The 21,706-nt window shown below is 38.3% G+C and overlaps 1 protein-coding gene across 2 annotated transcripts in view; it reads left to right on the top strand.

Annotated features, from left to right (window-relative positions):
• The window catches only part of LOC127429018 (homer protein homolog 1-like), a 50,002-nt gene that overhangs the window by 5,457 nt on the left and 22,839 nt on the right, over positions 1-21,706 (top strand). The window contains exons 2-5 of one of the 2 annotated variants that reach the window (XM_051677758.1): positions 1,458-1,614; positions 9,213-9,344; positions 13,035-13,127; positions 13,587-13,744. In XM_051677758.1, coding sequence (XP_051533718.1) covers positions 1,458-1,614; positions 9,213-9,344; positions 13,035-13,127; positions 13,587-13,744 — 540 coding nt within the window. Of the gene's footprint in view, positions 1-1,323; positions 1,615-9,212; positions 9,345-13,034; positions 13,128-13,586; positions 13,745-21,706 lie in introns of those variants that run through there. The other variant, XM_051677752.1, reaches the window with a different exon arrangement.

Genomic DNA, 21,706 nt, shown 5'->3' with positions numbered 1-21,706 from the left:
TGTTAAACACAATGACCACTGACGTGGACAAAGGGCTATTTTCCTATATCTGCTGTGCATTATCACATTGAGAATCAATGGGTGCATACAAAAGTTGAAAAATGTTGCCTTCAGAGGCTTTATATGGAGGTATATGAAAATAAGGTGCATTTCGAACTGTTCTGAGACCAGTGTAGACAGACAGCACACTGGAGGTTAAGTCATTCACTAAATAGAGAGCAAGGGAGCATTCTATAGCTTTCCTATGCGGCCAAGTGCATTCACTTCTAAAATCTGACCAAAGGTTCATTTTCAGGCTGCAGATGATGTTTGGGCCACTCAGTATGGTTGGCAGACATGGGACAATGGTAATCAGTACATAGATTCAGAATTTATAATGCATAATTTTATTTTAACATGGTTGGGAGTGATTATGCTGACCATTAATTTGAATTAATTATGCTAAATTCTGATTGGTAATATGCTTCAGCACTGGCTATCACTTGTTTGTTTGACAGTGCAAAGAAAGAACATTGAGATTTTGTTGCCAAAGTAGGAAAAAAACAATTGTAACATAAAAGTCAAATCAAGTCCAATTTTATTTGTACTTTTCCCAATACACATTGTTCCAAAGCAGCTTTACAGAAAATCAGCTGTGATGTCTGTATCCTCTCAAAAACATGAAAAACCCAACACTCTTAGAAACATAATAAACACTTTGATAAAAATTCTATTTTTAACTATTTTTATATATATATATATATATATATATATATATATATATATATATATATATATATATATATATATTGCATGTTAATTAGGGGCTACTATTACAAATCAAAAAGGGAAATGAAAAATGCAGGAAATCTCAGTAGGTTAAAGGGCTTGTTGTTGGATTTTGCAATTAACTATGTTGTCATCGAAACCATTAAATAGGCCCAGCATTGTATTCCATGGGCAGCATTAGCTAGATAAAAGTTGGGATGTTTAGGAAATACTACATCTGCTCTTGGACTAATAGAAGTTTATCTACCATTTTATGTCCTTACCTTCCTATTTTTTGGATTATCAAATGAAACCAGTCTGGGATAAATGTAAGCCCAAGTATGCTATTCGCGTAGTCCAACATGTGTACAGACGTAGTTGCAACAGCAAAGATCAGGTCCAGAGGGGTGGGACTGCACAGATAATTGCGTCCCTGACTATATTTAGGCACCATCTCACACGACCCTAGCTAAACAGCTAGCATTTCCATATCAGTGGAGTGTGTTGAATGGTTGCATTGCACTCTGGAAGCAGGGCAACACTGTGTCTGATTGGGTAGAGCAGACGCAACTGGTTGTGGTTAGAAGCAAGATGGAGGCTGGGGAAATGGTGATCCGTTTGCCTGGTCGTTCCAGTGCACCTGACGGCACTGGAGAGACCACGGTGCTCAGGCACAAAGAGGTTCACCACTTTTTCTTCCTACCTTTCAGGGAGCAGCCCATCTACAGCACCCGGGCACACGTCTTCCAGATAGACCCTAACACTAAGAAGAACTGGATGCCCACCAGCAAGCATGCGGTTACTGTATCTTACTTCTACGACAGTACCAGAAATGTGTACAGGATCATTAGCCTGGATGGATCAAAGGTAACGTGGTCTCTTTTATTGCCTTGGACTCATCTGTATTGGTAGGACAGCATGCTTATTGCTTGCCGGAAATGCACAGAAATAGGTCCTATAATATGTTCTTCTCAGTCTAGTGGAGATTAAAGGATTGTCTTTGGTCCAGCAAAAGCATCTTGTGATAATCACTAATAATGCTTTCACAATTTTGAAAATATTGTGTGTTTGATGCATTTGGTCAAACTTTAGCTTCAGCCTCTGCTTTTCTACATTTTATGATTTTTCATTCATGTTGAGTCAGCAGGACCCATTTGTGCTTAAGAGGTTTGTAAGAGCACAGAACTGACCCGGTAACAGAGTCTGTATGCTAGAGATTGCTATCAAACATATTATTTTGGATAGAAGTGGATTAGTTCACTCTCCCTGTGGAGAGCAGCATGCACTTGAATTCGTCACTGCTGTACAAGCTTACACAGTGAATGTAATGGCCTGATATTCCAGGAAATATCAATAAAGACAGTTGTAGCAACTCCACATCTGCTGGAATAGGTCCATCCATCTTGTCATTGGCTATTTACTCTCAGACTTTTCACCCATGTATTGTGATGTAGATGGTGTAATTGTCCACAAAACTTTGAATTAGACCACAAAAGACTATGTACCTCTACTATCCTCTTGCAAAACTGTATAAATCAGTCATATGGTTTTGCCCAAATGACAAAACCTTAAGGCTAGTGGATACAGTTAGCCATTAATAAGCCAATTCGCCATGACAAACATTGCTCTTGCTGGAGTACACATACTACAAAATATTGCCTTCAACAGCTAGGTTCTTATAATGTGTTTCATGTCCAGTCAAAACCCAGTTCCACCTTTTCCACTTGTTTAGCAAAGGGAGCACAGCGCATTTAAAATAGCTCCCACATCATGTATGAATGTGCTTGTGAGTCGGGATTCACAACCCTCCCCATAGCTTTTGGTTTCAGAGACAGAAATAACATGTGGACCAGTGCACTTTACACTGAGACTATTGACACCTACACAAGCGCATGTTGTTTGTTCAGTTGCTGATCCTGTCTGATCCATGTTTAATGTAGATCCTAACACAACATTTTTCATGAACATATAGTGTTTCAATAGTGATTTAAACTCTACACTGGTGGTCTTTGCTCCAATTAGGAATCTAACAACATTGACAAAAAGTACCATTGTGCTATCATGTACTTTAAATTGGTCATGTACCATGGTGTTCTTTAAAGGACCTTAAGTACAATGTAAATATCATGGTACATGAATATGGTAATCATTCAGTACCATCAAAGGAATTAAGCTTAAAAAGTGATGGTATTACAACATTATTCTTACTGAAATATTTAGATTTACAGTTGCATGCAACAGTATGTATTTAATTGCTTCTGTTCCTCATGAGACTGGGCCAGGCAATGAGGTCAGTCGGGTAGTTGTAATTAGAGTCTGATCTTAAGTCCAGTATGAGCTCTGCAGGGAATTTTAATAATAGCTTACAGTGGCCTGAATGTTTTTATAGGATGCTACCTTGATCGAATAGCTCATGTAAAGCCTGACATGATATCAGGGCTGGCCCTAGCATTTTGGGGGCCCTAAGCAGATTTTCAAAACAGTATATCAAAACTGTGTATTCTAAAACAGTATAAAATATAACAACATATTCAGTGTATGCTGTGTAATTTGCATTTGACTCTGCCCTTACTTCTGTACTGTGCAGCTGATTGTGCGTCCCGTCACTCTGAATGACAGGGGCTTGCCACTTAAGCCTTGTCCTTATCTGAACCACTGTTGACCTATAATAAGCAGTAACAGTAACATCCTACATCCTTTTCTACCATCTTTTTTTTTTTTTTTTTTTTTACCATTTTGCATCTTTATTGATAGGAACAATAAAGTTCAACTTTAAAGAAAAGATGCAACTAACTTAACTACAATAATCAGAAGCCTGACAGTTAAAGGCAAACACAATGAGTACAAATTTTGTCAAAACCGAGTTATGACCAAAATCGGATCTCTTTGACTATGATCTGACCTGTGACAGATGGGTTTGGCTCAACTATTCATTAAAAATGCAGTAAGTACAAAATCCACACTAAAACATTAACCTTAAAGCAGTTTTTCTCTGTTTCAGTGTAGTTACTGTGTTTTACCTTTGTAGGGCAGATTAGCACAGCAGTTTTTAAATTAATGTAGCTTTTTGAAATGATAAGCTACTTTTTCCAATAATCAAACTCTCTCTCCTAAGATGCCTTCTGTCTGATACAGTATATGTAGCGAATCAGCTAGTTTGAACGGTTCATGTAACTGAACAGGTTCAAAAATTATTCACTGATTAATTCACTAAATCCCTGTGTGGCATTTGATGTCTTTTTTGTATTTAAATATTTTATGAAATACCCCTGTTCGTCACTTCTCAATGCTTTTGACTAAATTAGGGTGTAAACGTAAATTATGCTATTTAAGATATTGCCCCCTTAATGGCTTGCTGTAGTTAAATACTTTTTGTTGGTAGCTTGTAATGTAGCTAACTACTTTTCAAAAGGGTAGCTTAACTATGGTTTTATTACTTTATGAGTACCGGTACATTGTAGCTTTGGAAGCTACATGCTACAGGAGAGAGTTTACAGTAAAAAAAATAGGGAGAAAAATATGGGCAAATAACACAAGTTGGACTCAAACATGAATGTGCGACACAATGCAACATGGTGGAGCACATTTGCTAACCGCTAGGCTGTAGCTTCAACACCTCACCCCCTTTCAACCATCGACAAATTACAAATGTGGTGTGAATCAGACTTTTCCCAACACTGGAGTTGTTAGTCTGTCCACCCACTGTACAGCTTTCAGCTTTTCTCAAGTAATTACAAGCCTAGAGTGAGTGATTATACACAGCAGTCTGCAAGGACTCTGATTAGAGCTCGCGCAGAGCCAATCTGTCTGCATCTGAAAATAAAGACAAATACCTTCAGCATATTTAGCATTGTGCTAGCTAAGCACCACTTGCACGAGAGCATGAAAATGCTAAAACTGTTTTCCTGAACTAGTCATTCGCACATACACATGCTGATTACTTCATTAGGTTTGCCCCAAATAATGTTTAAAACATAGCATAAACATCAGTCCTGCTGATGCAGATTAGCACACACTAGCATGGATTTGTTTTCAATATGTTAGTATTCTGATCACTAGATTTTTAAATTTTCTAAAGAAAATTGTGAGTGGTTTGTCCATGTAAAACTTGCCACCATGGTGTGATGGGTGGTTGTCAGGGTGTTGCTACGTAGATGCTAAGGTGTTCTGAGTGTTTTTAATGTGTTGCTGTTTGGTTGCTAGGATGTTCTGGGTTGTTGCTAGGGCATTGCTACATGGTTACTAGGGGGGCTACTTATAAGTCAACAGTGCCCACCACCAAGTCTCTGTGATATTCTGGTCCCTAGATATGGCTTGAATTCCTCCTTTAATGTAGGCTAAGTCTATAGGTTTTTATCAATTCATCTTCTACCAAAATTAATTTGTAACTCCAAGAAAAGTAATAGCACATCTTTCTTCAACAAGCTACACGATTAAAGGTATCATTCATGTCCGTAGCACAAACAGGATGAGTTAGGCTTCTGTGCCGAAGTTTAATACTAAGGGCTACCCCAAGTAAGAGCAATAGTCATAGTGATGCTTGCCTTGGTAAGCAGCACTAATTAGCTTTACTACAGCTTGAGGTATTTTACTATACTTGAATTGTAGACACTGTTTTACAGTTTTGCAAATCATATTTTTTACTTGATGTATGCTTAAAGCTTAATTTCACCTATATGTACCTTGAGGGATCTACGTAGATAGAGGGATCTGCATAAAGCACAACAGTGTCTGCCCACTCTTTCACTGGCCTTGGTTCCAGAAATATCAAATTTTTCCTAAGCATTTAAATGCCTCAATAAAGAGTTCTAGGCCTTGTGCTAAACTAACCAGCTCTGAGATTAATCGCAACATTACAATAATCGTTTTGAAACAAAAACGACATTTAAACGCCAATGAACTACACATCCCATAAAGCATTACAATTGATGTAATGGAATCAGCCACGATACATAATGAAACTCTTGACTCAAAATCATAGACTGTAAAAATCTGATATATAAGAAGTTAAATTCAAATATGTACAAAACGCCCTTGTTGGTGAAAACACAGCACTGCAAAGCTTACTGAGAGTGTAGGGAGACTGATTCAGTTACTTTTTTTGCAATGCGTTATAGAAGCACACAGCCACTATTGAGCTGTGATTCCCATTTCCATGGTAAAAATTACTTCTCTGATTGGTGGATCTCTCTTTAGGATTGTGGATAGTGCAGTAATTCACAATTTTTCACTCACTGATGACATCTACTGAAGCATATACCATCACTTAACAACAATGTTATTGCAAAAAAATCTGTATTTTTCTATGGAGAAATCAATGTTTTTTTTTTTGTTGTTGTTGTTTTTTTACTTCTGGAACCCTACTGTACTGTTGTGCTCTAAAGGCTAACCTTTTAACAGCTGTGGGAATGTTAAATACTGGGACTGTCTGAGTGTGATCACTCTTACATCACAGTATGGTGATGGGGAGGATGGTATAAAGGGGACAGAACTCATCCAAACCACTCCGAGGAAACGATTGTATAACAAACGTGTAACACACACAGGAATTTTACATTAGTAGCCCACTGACAATTTTCTCCCTTAAAATTACATGTTTGTGTGTGGCCAGTTGGCCTTGTTCTGGAAGTGTGTGGGTGTATGAGAGTGCTGTAGGCATGTTTTTTCACACAGCTTTTGTGGATCGCTACACTTTAGTGCATCCATCCATTCCATGTTTCCCTTTCCCAAGAATGATTGTACACTGCAAAAAAAAAAAAAAAAAAAAAAAAAAATGGCTGCTAGAAAATAAGAAATACAATTGTAAATATAGTGAGTTTTTTCTCATTTTTGGGTGAAATATTTCTTTAATATCTTATGCAATTTTGCTTCTCATGTAAATTTATCTTGGATGTCTGAATATTTTTACAGTAAAATGAGACAAAGATACTGATTAAGAATATGATATTTTGTAGTGTAGATGACAATGATTTTTGGTGCCTTTCCTACTCTCTGGACAGTCAAGCTACCTTGCGAGTTCCACAGAATATTTGCAACATAGCAAATTCACAGCACACCTCTTCTCTCGCGCTCTTTCCTCCCTACTTAATTGCTCTCAGTTTCACACCCACACAAACACATTCACTGGCAGTAACTGTCATCTGTTCATCAGTAACATTTCACAGTCTTATAAAGCAGGATACATCTTGAGATTCACTGAAGGCAGTTAAGTGTTTATGAAGATCCATTTTTTCTGTCCAGCCCATTTCATTTAAGCATTTTTAAAAAAAATTTATGCTAGACCTCTGATTTAGTAGCAATGTATAATCAGCTAATGCATGTTGTCATCTCATTTGTTTACTCAAATATGCTCGCTGATCACTGATCAACATTAAAGTAAACATACACACAACCATATTTACATCCTGGTGCCTCATTATTCATGTGATCAAATGATCTTGATTAAGACTGTGTTGAAATGTCCTGTGGATGTCTTTTTTCTTATTGCCAATTATTTATAGGGACATGGAAATAAATATGACAGGAAACAATGGGGGAACAGGATAGGAAAATGTTGCAAGCCAAATTAAAACTTGCGCTACACACATGAGCACCACAGCTTAAAGGAATAGTTCATCTAAAATGGAAAATTTTGTCATAATTTACTCAACCCCACAGTTTCAAACCTGTATGACTTACTTTCTTCTTCGGAACACAAGAGGAGAAATTTTTATGAAAATCCCGGTCAGTCTCATCAAAACAATGGCAGTGGAGAGTGACTGACTTTCAAGCTTTTAAAAGGATGCAAAAGTATCACAAAGGTCTATGCGACTCATCCGCCATGTCCCAAGTTTTTAGAGAGCATATGACAGGTTTTGGTGAGAGACTGAAATGTAAGTAATTTTTCAGTAAGAACATGAAACTTGCGTTGTTTTTAATTCTTGCATGGACACGCGTGCCACTGTGAACAAGCTTCTCAGAGCATTCATATGAGAGAACCAAGGACACAACTACAGCTGGGTAATAAAACAATATAGATTTTATATATATATATATATATATATATATATATATATATATATATATATATATATATATATATATATATATAAATCCTCAATATTGATGATAAACTTTTGAATAATTTTCGATATTTAGCCAATGTTCTAGACGATTGGATCAGGTGAGTGTCGCTAAAATGCAAGCAGTTCGGCAAAGCTATACACACAACTAGCTAATTGAATCACAGTCATGAAATCAACCTGTAGGAAGTTTTAGCTGGCTGGCAGCTACATAGCCCTGCTGTTGTGGAAACCAGTAATGAGGATAGGTAACCACTAGCTAGCAGCTAGTTATCTGGCTAATATCATTGTGTAGCGAACAACACAGCACTGACAATGCACTACAGCTATTGACTGAACAACCCTTACAAAAATTGAGAGTTCATGGAAAATGTGCTGCAAATTCACCACTGATTATTTTCACATGCAAATGAGCTTTGCGGCAAACTTGCAGCAAATTTTCCATTGTTGCCAAAGGTTTGCTGCCTGTTTACCACTACCGGTGAAGAGTTGCAAACTTCTGGCAAACATTTGCGGTGAATCACTAGCTCATTTGCATGTGAAAATAATGAGTGGCAAATCTGCGGCAAGTTTGCGACTAGTTTGCCGGAACTCTAGATTTTTTGTAAGGGACAACAACAACTTCGACATCAACACAATTGTTGTTTATTTACGTACAATATTTAGTTAAGTATTTTTCATGATCTATATTGGTGTCACAGGCAAGAAAGTATTTCTTCTTGTGATGTTTATTGGCGGTTGGCAATCCAGTTTATGGTGCATTACTGCCACCTGCTGAGCTGGAGTGTGGAGCGTCAAAAGAAAGTCTTTCTGTTGAGTCAAACGTCAGCTGAAGACGATCATATTGGCGAAATTTAATCAAAAAGAGGTCACACACACCTTATGTAAAATTAAATCCTAAACTGAGTATACTTCTTGTACTTCTAATTAAAAGGTAGCATACCCTGTGGTGTTTAATTGTAAACAAATGTTTACATTCGTTCTTGAAGTCTAACAAACATGTGGAATGCATTTTTCCCCCCATTAATGGTATGAAATGTATATTGTGATAAATATCGATATAGAATGATTTGAAAAAAAAAATATTGTGATAATATTTTGAACCATATTACCCAGCCTTAGACACAACTATTACCTGCTCTAATAGATCTAACTCTTACACAGTCTTTCTTACTATTGAACCATTAGGTTAATCAATCCATACTAACTTAACCCCTATTTTGACCCCATTATCTCTTAAAAAAGCCCTCCTGTCACCATCCATGTGGGGCATGTGTGAATTAGAACTGCAACTGTCTCATATCTTTGCAATTCACTGTGCTTTGACTTCTTCCAATGTTTGCTTAGATAGAAAGCCTGATTGTGTTGCTTTTCTGAACAATTCTATACTTTTCCATCTAACAGGCAATAATAAACAGCACAATCACCCCGAACATGACCTTCACGAAGACATCACAGAAGTTTGGGCAGTGGGCAGATAGCCGTGCCAACACAGTGTATGGGCTGGGTTTCTCCTCTGAGCATCATCTAGCCAAGGTGGGTGGAATTTGTTCTCTTTCTCTCTCTCATTTTCTCTCGTGTGTCTCTGGAGGTCTTGTTCTCCCTTTCTTTCCTTCTCTCCCACCCCCTGTGTTTCTGAGCGGGGGAACACCTACACACTTTGCCCTAATGAGCAGCTGTACAGTCATCGATGCGTGGGAAGCTTCTTCTGTGCAGTGCTTTCCACTCTTTCTTTCTCTCTCTCAGTTCCTCCCAATATCTATCTATCTCTCGCTTCTCTGCATTATAATGATGCATTGTAAAGAGCCAGTGGTAGAAAACCTCACCCCCTCTTCTCTTCTTCCTCTTCTCATTTTTCATATTTCTGTGCTTCCTTTGCTTTTATATTTACTTCATTAAAAGTGAATAACAATCACTATTATTTATTCGTTTTTGATCTTAAAGAAATAGTTCATCAAAAAATGAAAACTCTGTATTCATTTACTCACCCTACTGTTGTTCCAAGTCCCTAAGACTTTATTTCTTAAATACACAAAGGTTGCATTTTGAAAAATATCCTGGTCACTCTTTTCCATATCATGCAAATCAATAAAAGTGGTCCAAATGACTATTGCACTATATTCCAAGTCTTCTGATGCCATACACTAGCTGTGTGTGACAAATAGAATGACATGTAAGTCATAATTTGCTTAAAATATTGAAATATGTGTGAGTGTGTGTGTGTGTGTGTTTTGGAAAAAAGAAAGTCATAGGAGTTTGGAAAGACAAGAACTTTCATTTTTGGGAAACGATTCCTTTAATAACATAAGCCTCAGTGGGGCCTGGGTAGCTCAGCAAGTACAGACGCTGACTACCACACCTGGAGTCGCAAGTTCGAATCCAGGGCGTGCTGAGCAAATCCAGTCAGGCTTCCTAAGCAACCAATTGTCCCGGTTGCTAGGGTGGGTAGAGTCACATTGGGTTAACCTCCTCGTGGTCGCTATAATGTGGTTCTCGGTGGAGCACGTGGTGAGTTGTGCGTGGATGCCGTGGAGAATAGTGTGAGCCTTCACACGCACTATGTCTCCGCGGTAATGCGCTCAACAAGCCATGTGATAAGATGTGCGGACTGACTGTCTCAGACACAGAGGCAACTGAGATTTGTCCTCCACCACCCAGATTGAGACGAGTCACTACGCCACCACGAGGACTTAGAGTGCATTGGGAATTGGGCATTCCAAATTGGGGAGAAAAGGGGAGAAAATCCAAAACAATTAAATACAATAATAAATAACAAGCCTCAACCTATGAGCATTAGGACACTACTGTACACTTAAAAATGTTACCTCAAGGATCTATTTCTACTTGTTCTAACACATAAAAATGTAACCTTATTTGTCAGGTTGATTTAGTCAGATAAAAACACGTTAATTTTGTTACCACTTGAAGCAAATTTTTAGGTTACCTGAGAATTATTTTTTTTATTTTTTTACAGTGTACAGACCTTCACTTATCTCTTCACTCATGAATCTTCATAACGCAGCATTTGATATTTAAACATTATTAATGTAACAACAATCCCTCGACCCAAAATGTGCAGAAATCTCCTCACTGAGTCTCAGAGGCAAAGGATGCAGTCCTTCTAGTGACCGGGAGGCTATAATGGGAACAGCCTATATTGGGGTCTGTTACCATTGCTTCCTTTTTAGCAGAGACTTTCTTGGTAAACCAGCTTTATCAGAGAGATCATGCTGGTCAACCTGCTTTAAGGATTATGCTGGTAAACAGCACAGCTATGTTGATCCCCCAGCTAGACCATCATCAAACCAGCACTAACCACCATAAAGCTGCCTGCTCCAGCATGGTAATTCATGGTGATAGAATTTGACTACATAACAGAGGGTGCATAATTCACTGCTGGTACATCATTTTACAGTGTCCTAACCAGATGCAATAAGATTTCAGTAAAAGCAAATTGTCAGTCCACACTGAATTCACAGCGTGTGGGGCTAACCGGCGCGATATTGCAGACATAGACACCATTCAATTAATAAAATGTCCTGACGCACGGCACTTTTGTCAGAGCGTGGGGAAGGACATAACCCAAAAGCAGAGGGAATAGTTCAATTGGATTTATCATTCAACTGAAAGTGTTCTTTTATAAACAAAGTCAAGCCCAGGCAATCGGTTTCCCCTGACACTCGGGCAGAAGCGAGGAATCCTCCTCCACAGAAAACAACGACAGTAGACAATGATCCGACATTGGACATGACACACGCGGGGGTTTAAATAAGAGAAACAAACACGGGGCAGGTGTCGCTCGCAGCTGAAGGTTGTAATAATCAGAGTTCCAATGGAAATGCTGATTCAGCTTGCCAGCGACCCCTGAAACACATAAGGGCAAAACGTAAACATGCTTTGACAGAAACAGACAAGGGAACGATGATGCCATGGTCCTCATAAGGCAAACACGTAACCTGGCAAGGTGCCATGACCCTGACATAACCGGAGGGCACAAAGTGGCAAATCGCGCACAGCGATAACCCACCGCCAGACCCGTGCGCCAACACAAAACATGAAACACAAGACAGACAGGGGATGATGATGTCATGGTCCTCTTCAGACAAAACCCAACCTGACCAGTTGACAGAACCATGACATCACCGGAGAGTGCACAGTGGTGACGTGTGCACGACGGTCCAAACAACCGGACCTGTGCGCTCACACAAAGGGGGGACACAAAAAACAAAGGCAGGCCGATACTGCCACGGTCCCATCAGGTAGAACCTAAACCTGACAAGGTGACATGACAAATTTATTGCTTAGTGTCTGGTTAGAAAAAGATGCTTAACCTTAGGTTAACATATTTAAGCCTGTGTAAAGGCCACTTTTGAAAGGGGGTTTGCACTACTATTAACCTTGGGTTATGAAGCCGCACATTTCAGTGCCAAAGGTAAACAGTGTCAATTATGAACAGTGTAACAAGTTAACCTATGATTATGTTAACCCCTGATTGTATCAACCCATGTCTGATAATAACAGAACATGTTCTCTCCTTCATACCCAAAGGGATAGTTCACCCAAAAATGGAAATTATCTCATAATTTACTCACTCTCATGCCATCCCAGATGTGTATGACTTTTTCTTCTGCAGAACACAAACAAGGATTTTTAGAAGAATAGCTCAGTTTTTACAATGCAAGTGAATGGTGACCAGAACTTTGAAGGTCCAAAATCACATAAATGCAGCATAAAAGTAATCCATATGACTCCAGTGGTTTAATCCATGTCTTCAGAAGCGATATGATAGGTGTGAGTGAGAAACAGATAAATATTTAAGTCCTTTTTTACTATAAATCTCCACTTTCACTTTCAGGCACCACATGTGACTTTCAAATGTGAAAGTTTTAACCACTGGAATCATATTGATGACTTTTATTCTGCATTTATATGCTTTTAGGACCTTCAAAATGTTGGTACCCATTCACTTGCATTGTGAGGGCCTACAGAGATGAAATATTCTTCTAAAAATAGAATGTTTGTGTTCAGCAGAAGAGACATCTGGGATGGCATGAGGGTGAGTAAATGATGAGAGAATTTTCATTTTTGGGTGAACTATCCCTTTAAAGTTATGGGCAGATAGCAAGATATGTAAACCTAATATTCAGTATGTCCAAAATGATACCAACAATTCACAGAATGTGGAATCTCATGATTTAAACACTTTAAATATATTTATTTTCTCAGTTTGCAGATAAATTTGCAGAGTACAAGGAAGCCGCCAGGTTAGCCAAGGAGAAATCTCTAGAAAAGATGGAGCTGACAAGTTCGCCTTCTCAGGTTTGTCCTCTAAAGTCTGTAGGATTGGCCTCATGTTGTTTTGTGTTGTTGTTAGGGATAATAGGGTGAAGTTGGCTGAGGAAATCTGTCCGTCATTCAAAACTTTAAAAATATTCATTCATGGAAAACCTCATTCTAGTTTCTTTTTTCTTTTCCCATATTCCAGTTTATCCTCATTTAAACACAAAGTGGTTTATGTGAATGATTTATTGTAAATATAATTGGAAAATCCAAATCCTTAATTGTTTTGTGCAATCAATGTAATACCATTTGCATTTATTCGTACAGTACAACAACAGTCTTGGACAATCAGTGGGGATTGGTCACAACATTTCTATCAACATTTCATCCTTTCCTAAATCCTCCATTGTAATTAGTAGATTAAAGATCACGTAAAAGAAGAACATTTCCATTATTCATGTGAGAGTGCAACAAATTAATAATTCACAAATTTTTCAGGAATCATCTGCTGACATTCATTCCCCCTTGACTCCACCCGTCACAGCTGACCTCTGCCGAGTCAACGGCACTGGCGATGACGTCTCCCTCTCTGATGTGTCGCCCAGTTCTATGCTTCAGTCTGACCTGTCTCCAACTACGCCAACACTTGCGCACAGGTAACTGGTATATACTGTAAAACATTTTTCATCATTATATTATGACCACATCTTACATTTTCACAAATATTGATGTCATTTCAGTTTCAATCTACTAAAATCAAAAACTTGTAGGTGAAGTGTTTCATTTCTACGCCACAAGTGGCACTAAAAGGAATGGCAAAAATAATGACTGTTTTCAAACAGTCTTCCTAAACACTCCCCCCATCTGCCTTTGGCCAGCTAGCAGACCCCACCTCAAACTCATGCCATTGGATGCACCAATGTTGCCGTGTTGAGTGTGTCGGGATGTTCAAACAAACAAAGTATTGTTTTGATAGTATCAAAGAGCCACAGTTTTAACCTATGAATTACTTTTTAGGAATGTGCCTGAGGTCGAATACCTTATTCGGAAAGGTATGAATAATGACTTTAAAATGAATAACTAATTCTACAGAATAATAGAAAAAAATATATTTGTTAGGCTGATTATCCAAAAGTATAAAGCCATATTTTAAATGAACATTTCCAGAATTACAATGGTGAGCCTGTGAAGCCAGTATGACTAAAGTGTAAACTTTAAGAATAAAAATGCACACGTTGTGAAGTTCAAAAATCGGATGACACATTGCAGTCTCCATTTATTGTGCGCATCTCAGAAATCTGAGCTTGTCAAGAGTAGCATTAACTAAGATAGTATATCATACACATTTTCCACTTTTTGAAATGTCTGTTAAGTTTTAACACAGTTCACACGTAACAATCCCCATGTTTGCATTCATTAACCAACCTGAGTGTTGATGATTTCACAGCGAAGCCCGTCTGTCAGTCACGTAACTTTAACCACTTTACCGATGACATCACAGATTAAGGTATTTATGTGGTTATACCTTCATTCCAAAAACATTTAAATGCTCCATAGAGTGTACATCTACTCAGAATATATCTGCACATATGATAATGGATAAACTAAAACATGCTTGTCTTTTTCCGCTATTCGCTTCCAGAAATAGGCTCGCTCTTGCCATTTATTCCACTGCATTTCGCTATTCTGCATACGTAATTTAACTAAATGATGTCCTCCACATTATGTTCAAATATGTGCACACAAAAATCAGCCTCATGTGTATCGTAAACCATTCTGATAGACTTACAGTGCTTTAATTTGTTTGTGGGCGACAAAATAAGCACATATTTCATTACGCTTTTGAGAGGGGTTTAAATTGAGCCACTCTATATTTGTAACGATTGCTGGGAGTAATCACAGGAGGGATGGATCCAAGTGCAAGCACCTGGAACAAATACAGAACAAAGTAACTAAATATTACACCAACATAAACAGAGTCCAAGCTTGACGACTTTCACTGGTCGTCCGGAATGTGACATAGCCCCCTCCCTAAGGAGTGGCTCCTAAAGCTCCTTAACACAAAACAGAGTCCCACAAAGCCCATCTTGGGAGGGGCAATTCAGTCATACAGGCACTGGAGGGGCAAAAGTCCATGTGTGAAGATGAGTAATAGTCCAGGGTGGAACTGGCGGGAGAGCAGGGAACCAGGACAGAACTGACAGACAGAGAGGATGCCAGAGCGGATCAGGTGGATGGCCGGGACTGCGGTGGGAACGGCCTCCGTGGCTGAGGGTGCTGGCTCTGGGACGGTTGAGGCTTCAGGCACTGGCTTTGGGACGGTCGAGGCTTCAGGCACTGGCTCGTTGACCGTGGCAGGTGTGGGTGCTGGGAAGGTTGAGGCTTCAGGTGCTGGCACGTGGACTGTGGCAGGCAGGGGCGCTGGCTCGTGGACTGTGGTAAGCGGGGGCACTGGCTCGTGGACCGTGGCAGGTGGGGGCACTGGCTCGTGGACCGTGGCAGGTGGGGACACTGGCTCGTGGACCGTGCCAGGTGGGGTCACTCGCTCGTGGACCGTGGCAGGCAGGGGGGCTGGCTTGTGGACTGTGGCAGGCGGGGGCACTGGCTTGTGCACTGGAACTGGCTCAGGTGCTGACAGCCGCAAGGGATCGACTTCCTTGGTCGATAACGCTGGCAGCGATTGAGAGGTGTGGTTGGTCACAGTGGAGTTTCCATCATAACCCACTGTGAAGGAGGAGAGTGAGAGCCTCAGTGGGTAGTCGATATACTCCACTAATGAGAGCTTGCACTGACCTCCTGACAGACAGTATTTTAACGGTTCATTTAGCCCAAAATGATAAAAGTCCTTCATCGTAGAACACTGTTTCACCCCAAGTAATGCAATTCACCAGTTCACAAAATGTAAGGGTGTACTCCTCGATCGAGTCAGTCCCTTGACGAAGCAAAATAAAGCTTCAGCCACTAAATCCATTTTGTTGTCGGTTGTTCTCTAACGAACAAGAAATACCTGGAACAGATAATCAAACAGACCAATGACAAAACAGAACTACAATGAACTACATATCCCATAACAGAATACAAAGAGGAAACAGGAACAAGGAACAGCAAACAGGGATGACGACCTCTAGCGGTCATCCAGAACATTACACAGATACACAGAACAAATACTGAACAGAGTAACTAAATATAACACAGACATAAAACAGAGTCCAAGCTTGTTGACCTTCACCGGTCATCCGGAATATGTGACAATATTATTCTACCACTATCGACTATCTGGGTCAATTATAACATGGGTTAACACCGTTAATTAAATGCATTATTGTTGTTGTTGTTGTTTTTCATTAGGTCTAACAAATCAAATTATGAATGTTCACAATATATTTTCATTTTGATTTTCAGGAAGATAATTAAATAACTAATATCTATGAAGCAACAGTTTTCATTTATTGTTAAATGCTGGCACTCGAGTAGTTTTTTTCTAAATGCCAATGGTAAATTCATGAGCTAAGCTATAACTTTAATGCTGCAATTCGTTTTGCATTGTTAAATCGCCTTCTACGTATCAACATGTAAAAAATACAAAACAAATGACAAAATCAACAATGTTAATCATAATAATTCTCACTTACTTCACACTACTAAACTATGGTGCCAATAGTGTCACTCTTGGCAGTGATTTTGCGAACAAGTCTCACGTCTGAGAATTTAAAGTTGTACCGCGGCAGAACTACACACGGTAAAGAGTATAATTTTGGTTGAGTACCTACTGTATAATGATTTATTTTCATTTCTTTTAACGTTTGTTAAAAAATGTCTTCTTGCTGAAAAATGTGTGCTTGACATTTCACAATTGCTTGACATCTCGAGTCAGAATTATTAGGAGAATCAGTTAGGAGTGTTTAGGTCAGATGTCCAGATAATGTTTATGTATCTGATTAAGAAACACATTTGGAAGAAGCTCACATGGGATGAGAAAAAATCAGTTCTCATATGTTTTTGTCTGTTTACACGTGTGCATCAGTATCTGATCTGTGTCGTGACTCGTGAGTTTTGACAGTGTGTAAATGCAGCCAAAAGTCACACTGTTGTCAATTACAGTATTTCAGATTTTAAAGGAATGATTTTAGCATTATTATTACTTTTTTGTTTGTTGGATGAAGAGAGTAATCCACAGTTAACAACTCATATTTAGCTTCTGGTAAGAGAAAAAAATAAAAATAAAATAATAATGGTTTTATGGATTATACAAGGCATATTTAAAAATATGAAAACTATGAACGTAATAGAGCTGTTCAGGTTGTAGTTCAAAAACCAGGAAGAGAATTCACCATGGGTTCCCTCTGGATTTTCCAATGGATTTTTATAATGGGGTTTTTCAACTTATGAGTAAAATAAGGTCTGTGGTAAACATTACTTGACGATACATGGATATTTTGTTCTACAACATAAATTACACACAGTCATACATCAAACGAGAATTTTTAAGCCGTATTAAATTGCATACTTTTTCTAAAAAACACACTGCGGCTTCAAAATTACCACAGACCTTATTTTACCCATAAACTGAAAAACCCCATTATAAAAACCGTAGGAAAATCCAGAGGGAATGGTGAATATGTCTAAAAATTTACATCTGTGCAGCTCTATAGAGTTAAATTTAAAAATGGGCATTTCATTTAGGTTTGACACACTTCTGATTTAAGCCCCACACACATCCGGTTCTATCCAAATATACATATAGATACAAATACAGATAATTTTGCCATAGCAACAGATACACACAAAGACACAGATAATGGCTTCGCAGCACACACCTATTACTTATACTTCTAGTTATCTTTGCAATATTAATCTAACTGGGAATGTACTATATTTCAACATTGAAAAATGTACACACTTCACCTTAAAGTTTAATTGATGCTGCATGCAAGTTTTAAGTAAAATCAAAGTGGTGCTAAAGTTCATTGCACTGTTTCAACCACTTTTATTTACGATATTATAACTAATATAGACAAGTGTCTGAACGTAAATAAAAAAACTATCTGCTTTCTAAGTAAATACATACTCATATGAGTATGCATTTTCTTAGGTAGCGAGCAGTTTTTTGGTCTGACTGTAAAGCTTCTTTTAGAGGCCATTTCACAGTCTCTTGAATTTTAATTAGTTGAACAACCCAGTGCTGCAATCACACTGTTTCTTAAATAATTTCAGGTTAACGTTTTACTCTCATCTGCCACTTGAAAAATACCAACCGATTATTGGACTCAAATTCACAGTGGACCAAATAGCATCAAACACCCACACTGCAGTTTTCAGCCAGACAGCAATTAATGAGCTGTGTTTCGTCAGATTCATTGTCAGAAGCACACAACTATAAGTACATATCTTTCTATCTATCTATCTATCTATCTATCTACGATGAATAATATATATGCTTTCAGTGACAAATAATATAGGCTATTTATATTTCTTGCCACATTGTATTGATATGCACTGTAATAGAGAGAGAGAGAAAGGGGAACTGGATGTAAACATAAGCTGAGCTGTACTCAAACCCAGATCTCTGATGAGCACCAGAGCTCAATACATTGGAACATTCACAATGTCCACATGGCCACCGCTCTATGTGGCCTTCTCTGTAAGAATTATGTATGTCCAATAAAGTCAGAGTTATATAATACAGTGGCACATTTTCAGGGCTAAGCAATTGTGACTTATGAAGATGGGGGCGGTGTCATCTGTTTCTGAGTCTTACAAAATGAGTCAGAAAAGCTACTGTTAAGTCAACACAACCTCTTTGTAGACCTCTAACTGGATTGTGTTTTTCCATGTGAACTCATTTATTATGAACAAATTCATATGGTCTTTTTTATCTGTTTTTGTCTTTTTTCCAGACACGTGTTTAAAACTTGTCGGGTCGTCTCCTACTGATAAAACCATTTCACAACAGCTGTCTGACATACAATGTCTTTATTGATGCAACCCTTGTGCAACAAGATATTCTGTTATATTTTTCAGACAGATGAAGTAAGCATACTTTTCCCAGCTGAATTCTAAATGATGTTGTGTTCTTACTTCTCATGTTTTGTAATTATTCAATTTTCAAATCAATTTTTTGAGAACAGATCTTGCCTGGATTTTTTTGGGAGATTCTTTGCATCTTTTGTGACTTTGTTTTATGGTCTATTTTTGTATCAAGTTGTGTTTCAAAGGTTGATATCTGTAACTAAATCTGAAAAGTTTAATACATTCATTAAACATGACATTCCAATTAATTCTGAGTGATGTAGTCTTCCCATTTGAATTTCCACAATGGCATTTATTGTACGTCTGGTTGATGTGCGTAGTGTGAAAGTTGAGGAAAAGTCTGAGTCCTTTCAGTTTTTCCAAGACTGATTCACACCAGTGATATCATAAATCAGAAGTTTAATCAGCAATTAGATCATCATTACTAGTTGATTTTAAAGTAAAGATCATTATTAGAGCATTTAAAATAAGTTGCACAAAAAGTCCCATGAGAATATATAGAGTGAAAGTTAATCAGAAAGGTGTAAAATCAGTGCTGTGTAGATGATTTGTAGATTAGCTCGTGTAATGAATGTGTTCTGCTTTGGCTTATTATGTGGTGGGTGAATTGAAGTCATTTCTTCCAACAGCAATCGTCTCACCCACGTGCACTCTTTTGCAGTACATTTAAGTTAGTGTTGAGGGCTTGGTTGGGCAGCTACCAAAGTACAGAACATCACATTTACAGTTTGGGTTAAAGGGCGATATCAGATGTACAGCGAAATGTGTGGAACACAACTCGATAGTCTTTAAATGTCATTACTGACTGGTCTTTGCATTGTGTATAGAAAAGAATCAATTTTATTGGTGACTTAAAATGTATACAGTTACTAGAGGTGCATTATACGTGATATGCATGTGGATTACTGGTCTGGTGGGGCTCTGAATAGGGGAACAATAGATTCCAGTGGGATTGTTTATTGATTTCCATTCAGTTGGCTTGAAGGACAGTCACATTGATATTATGCTGCTTTTATGCAGTGTGAACAACCATACTCCACTTATCCAGTATGCTTATGTGCACCTGTTTATATATACATAAATAATTAAATAAATTATATACATAAATGAAATGTTCAACATTTGTCTTTGAGGAAATCATTAAAATTTTAATAAGAGACTTCAATTTAGAGATGTTCTGTATGAAGCAAAATTTATTACATGAAAACAATGTATACATCAGAGACTAATAAACAATTCAAAGAGAATGAGAATACTGTAAATAAACAATTACAGAATAATTACGGTCTTAGAATTGGAGTTTTTCGAGAAATAAGCAATTGGAAGTAATTTGATTAAAGCATTCTGTTTATATAATCAAAATAAAACCATTAAAACAGAAAAAAAACCAGCATTCAAGAGACTTATTCAAATATTCGTTACACACATTCCCCATCGAGATAATGTTTCCTTGAATATCTTGTCCTAAAAGTTAAAGTTACAAAATCAAAGTAGATATTTAGTGTTCAAATAATGAAAGTGTACTGGAGGCTCTAATCAATCCCAGCCAACTGAGTTGAATCAGGACTGATCAAACATTTGAATAAAGTACAATAAATCATAAAATATGTTTGTTCACTTACCAGAATAAGGTCCCTCATTCTCTTTGCATAGCTTGCTTGAAGCTGAAGGACGTCTCTCTGTTCTTCTCTGCTTCACTCCTCTCTGTCACCTGCAGAGGAGCATTTCCTCTCCTCGTGTGAGAAGCTTTATAGCCATGTGTGTCTCCAGCCTGTTGTGTCAGAGCTTCAGTAGGAGTGTGTGGGCTGAGGTGTTGTCTGTAAGAGCGGGGATCAGGGGAGGCGGCAATCATGTCAGGCACAGCAGAGGTGCTGGAACTGGGGGAGATGAAAAGAAACTGGCTGTGCTCCTTAGCGTAGGCGACAAGTACTAAAGAATCTATACATGTGTTTTATGTGATGGTTGCGTGGTTAAGCTGTGCTGGCATGTGCGTGGATGGGGAAAGAGAGGAGGGTAATGTGAGATGAGATGTTAAGCAGGATGACAGAGCCTGGGATTCCTCATAGTCCTTGGGGTATGAGAGGAGGGTTTGTGGGCTGTGAAGTTTTTCTGCTTTAATGGTATTGCAGCAACACTCATTAGAACTGAAAAAATATGCAATAACAGACAGACCTTGCCTGTAATTTTTGGGAGAATCTGTGCATCTTTTGCGAACTTCGTTTTATAATAGTTGTTGTATCAAGTCTCACATGTGATCTCACTGTGAATTTGGTGACAGTAGGTCGAAAAGTTCTACTGCTGAAATTGGTCTGTGCTTACCAAAATCTGAACCACTTTAGCAAAGCGGCATCAATAGCGCCACAGGAAAAGGTGAACACAATTGATTTGATGCAAAAATGTCTGATGAGAGATCCCCCATTTTTGATGCAAAAAACCCCCACTGCAGTTTCCCAGTGAAATGGCCAGCGAGGGACACCTATAGCGAGTGAAATGGTGTCGTACTCAGACAAAGTTTTAAGGTAAATGTTAGATGGAGGTTTTAATGAGTAAATCGTACCTCTCTAACTTAAAAAAAATTACCTAAACCT

Source organism: Myxocyprinus asiaticus, chromosome 3 (genome assembly GCF_019703515.2).
Source record: "Myxocyprinus asiaticus isolate MX2 ecotype Aquarium Trade chromosome 3, UBuf_Myxa_2, whole genome shotgun sequence".
Lineage (NCBI taxonomy): Eukaryota > Metazoa > Chordata > Actinopteri > Cypriniformes > Catostomidae > Myxocyprinus > Myxocyprinus asiaticus.
The sequence above is the reverse complement of the archived record's forward strand: the minus strand, read 5'-3'. Positions and strand labels throughout refer to the sequence as shown.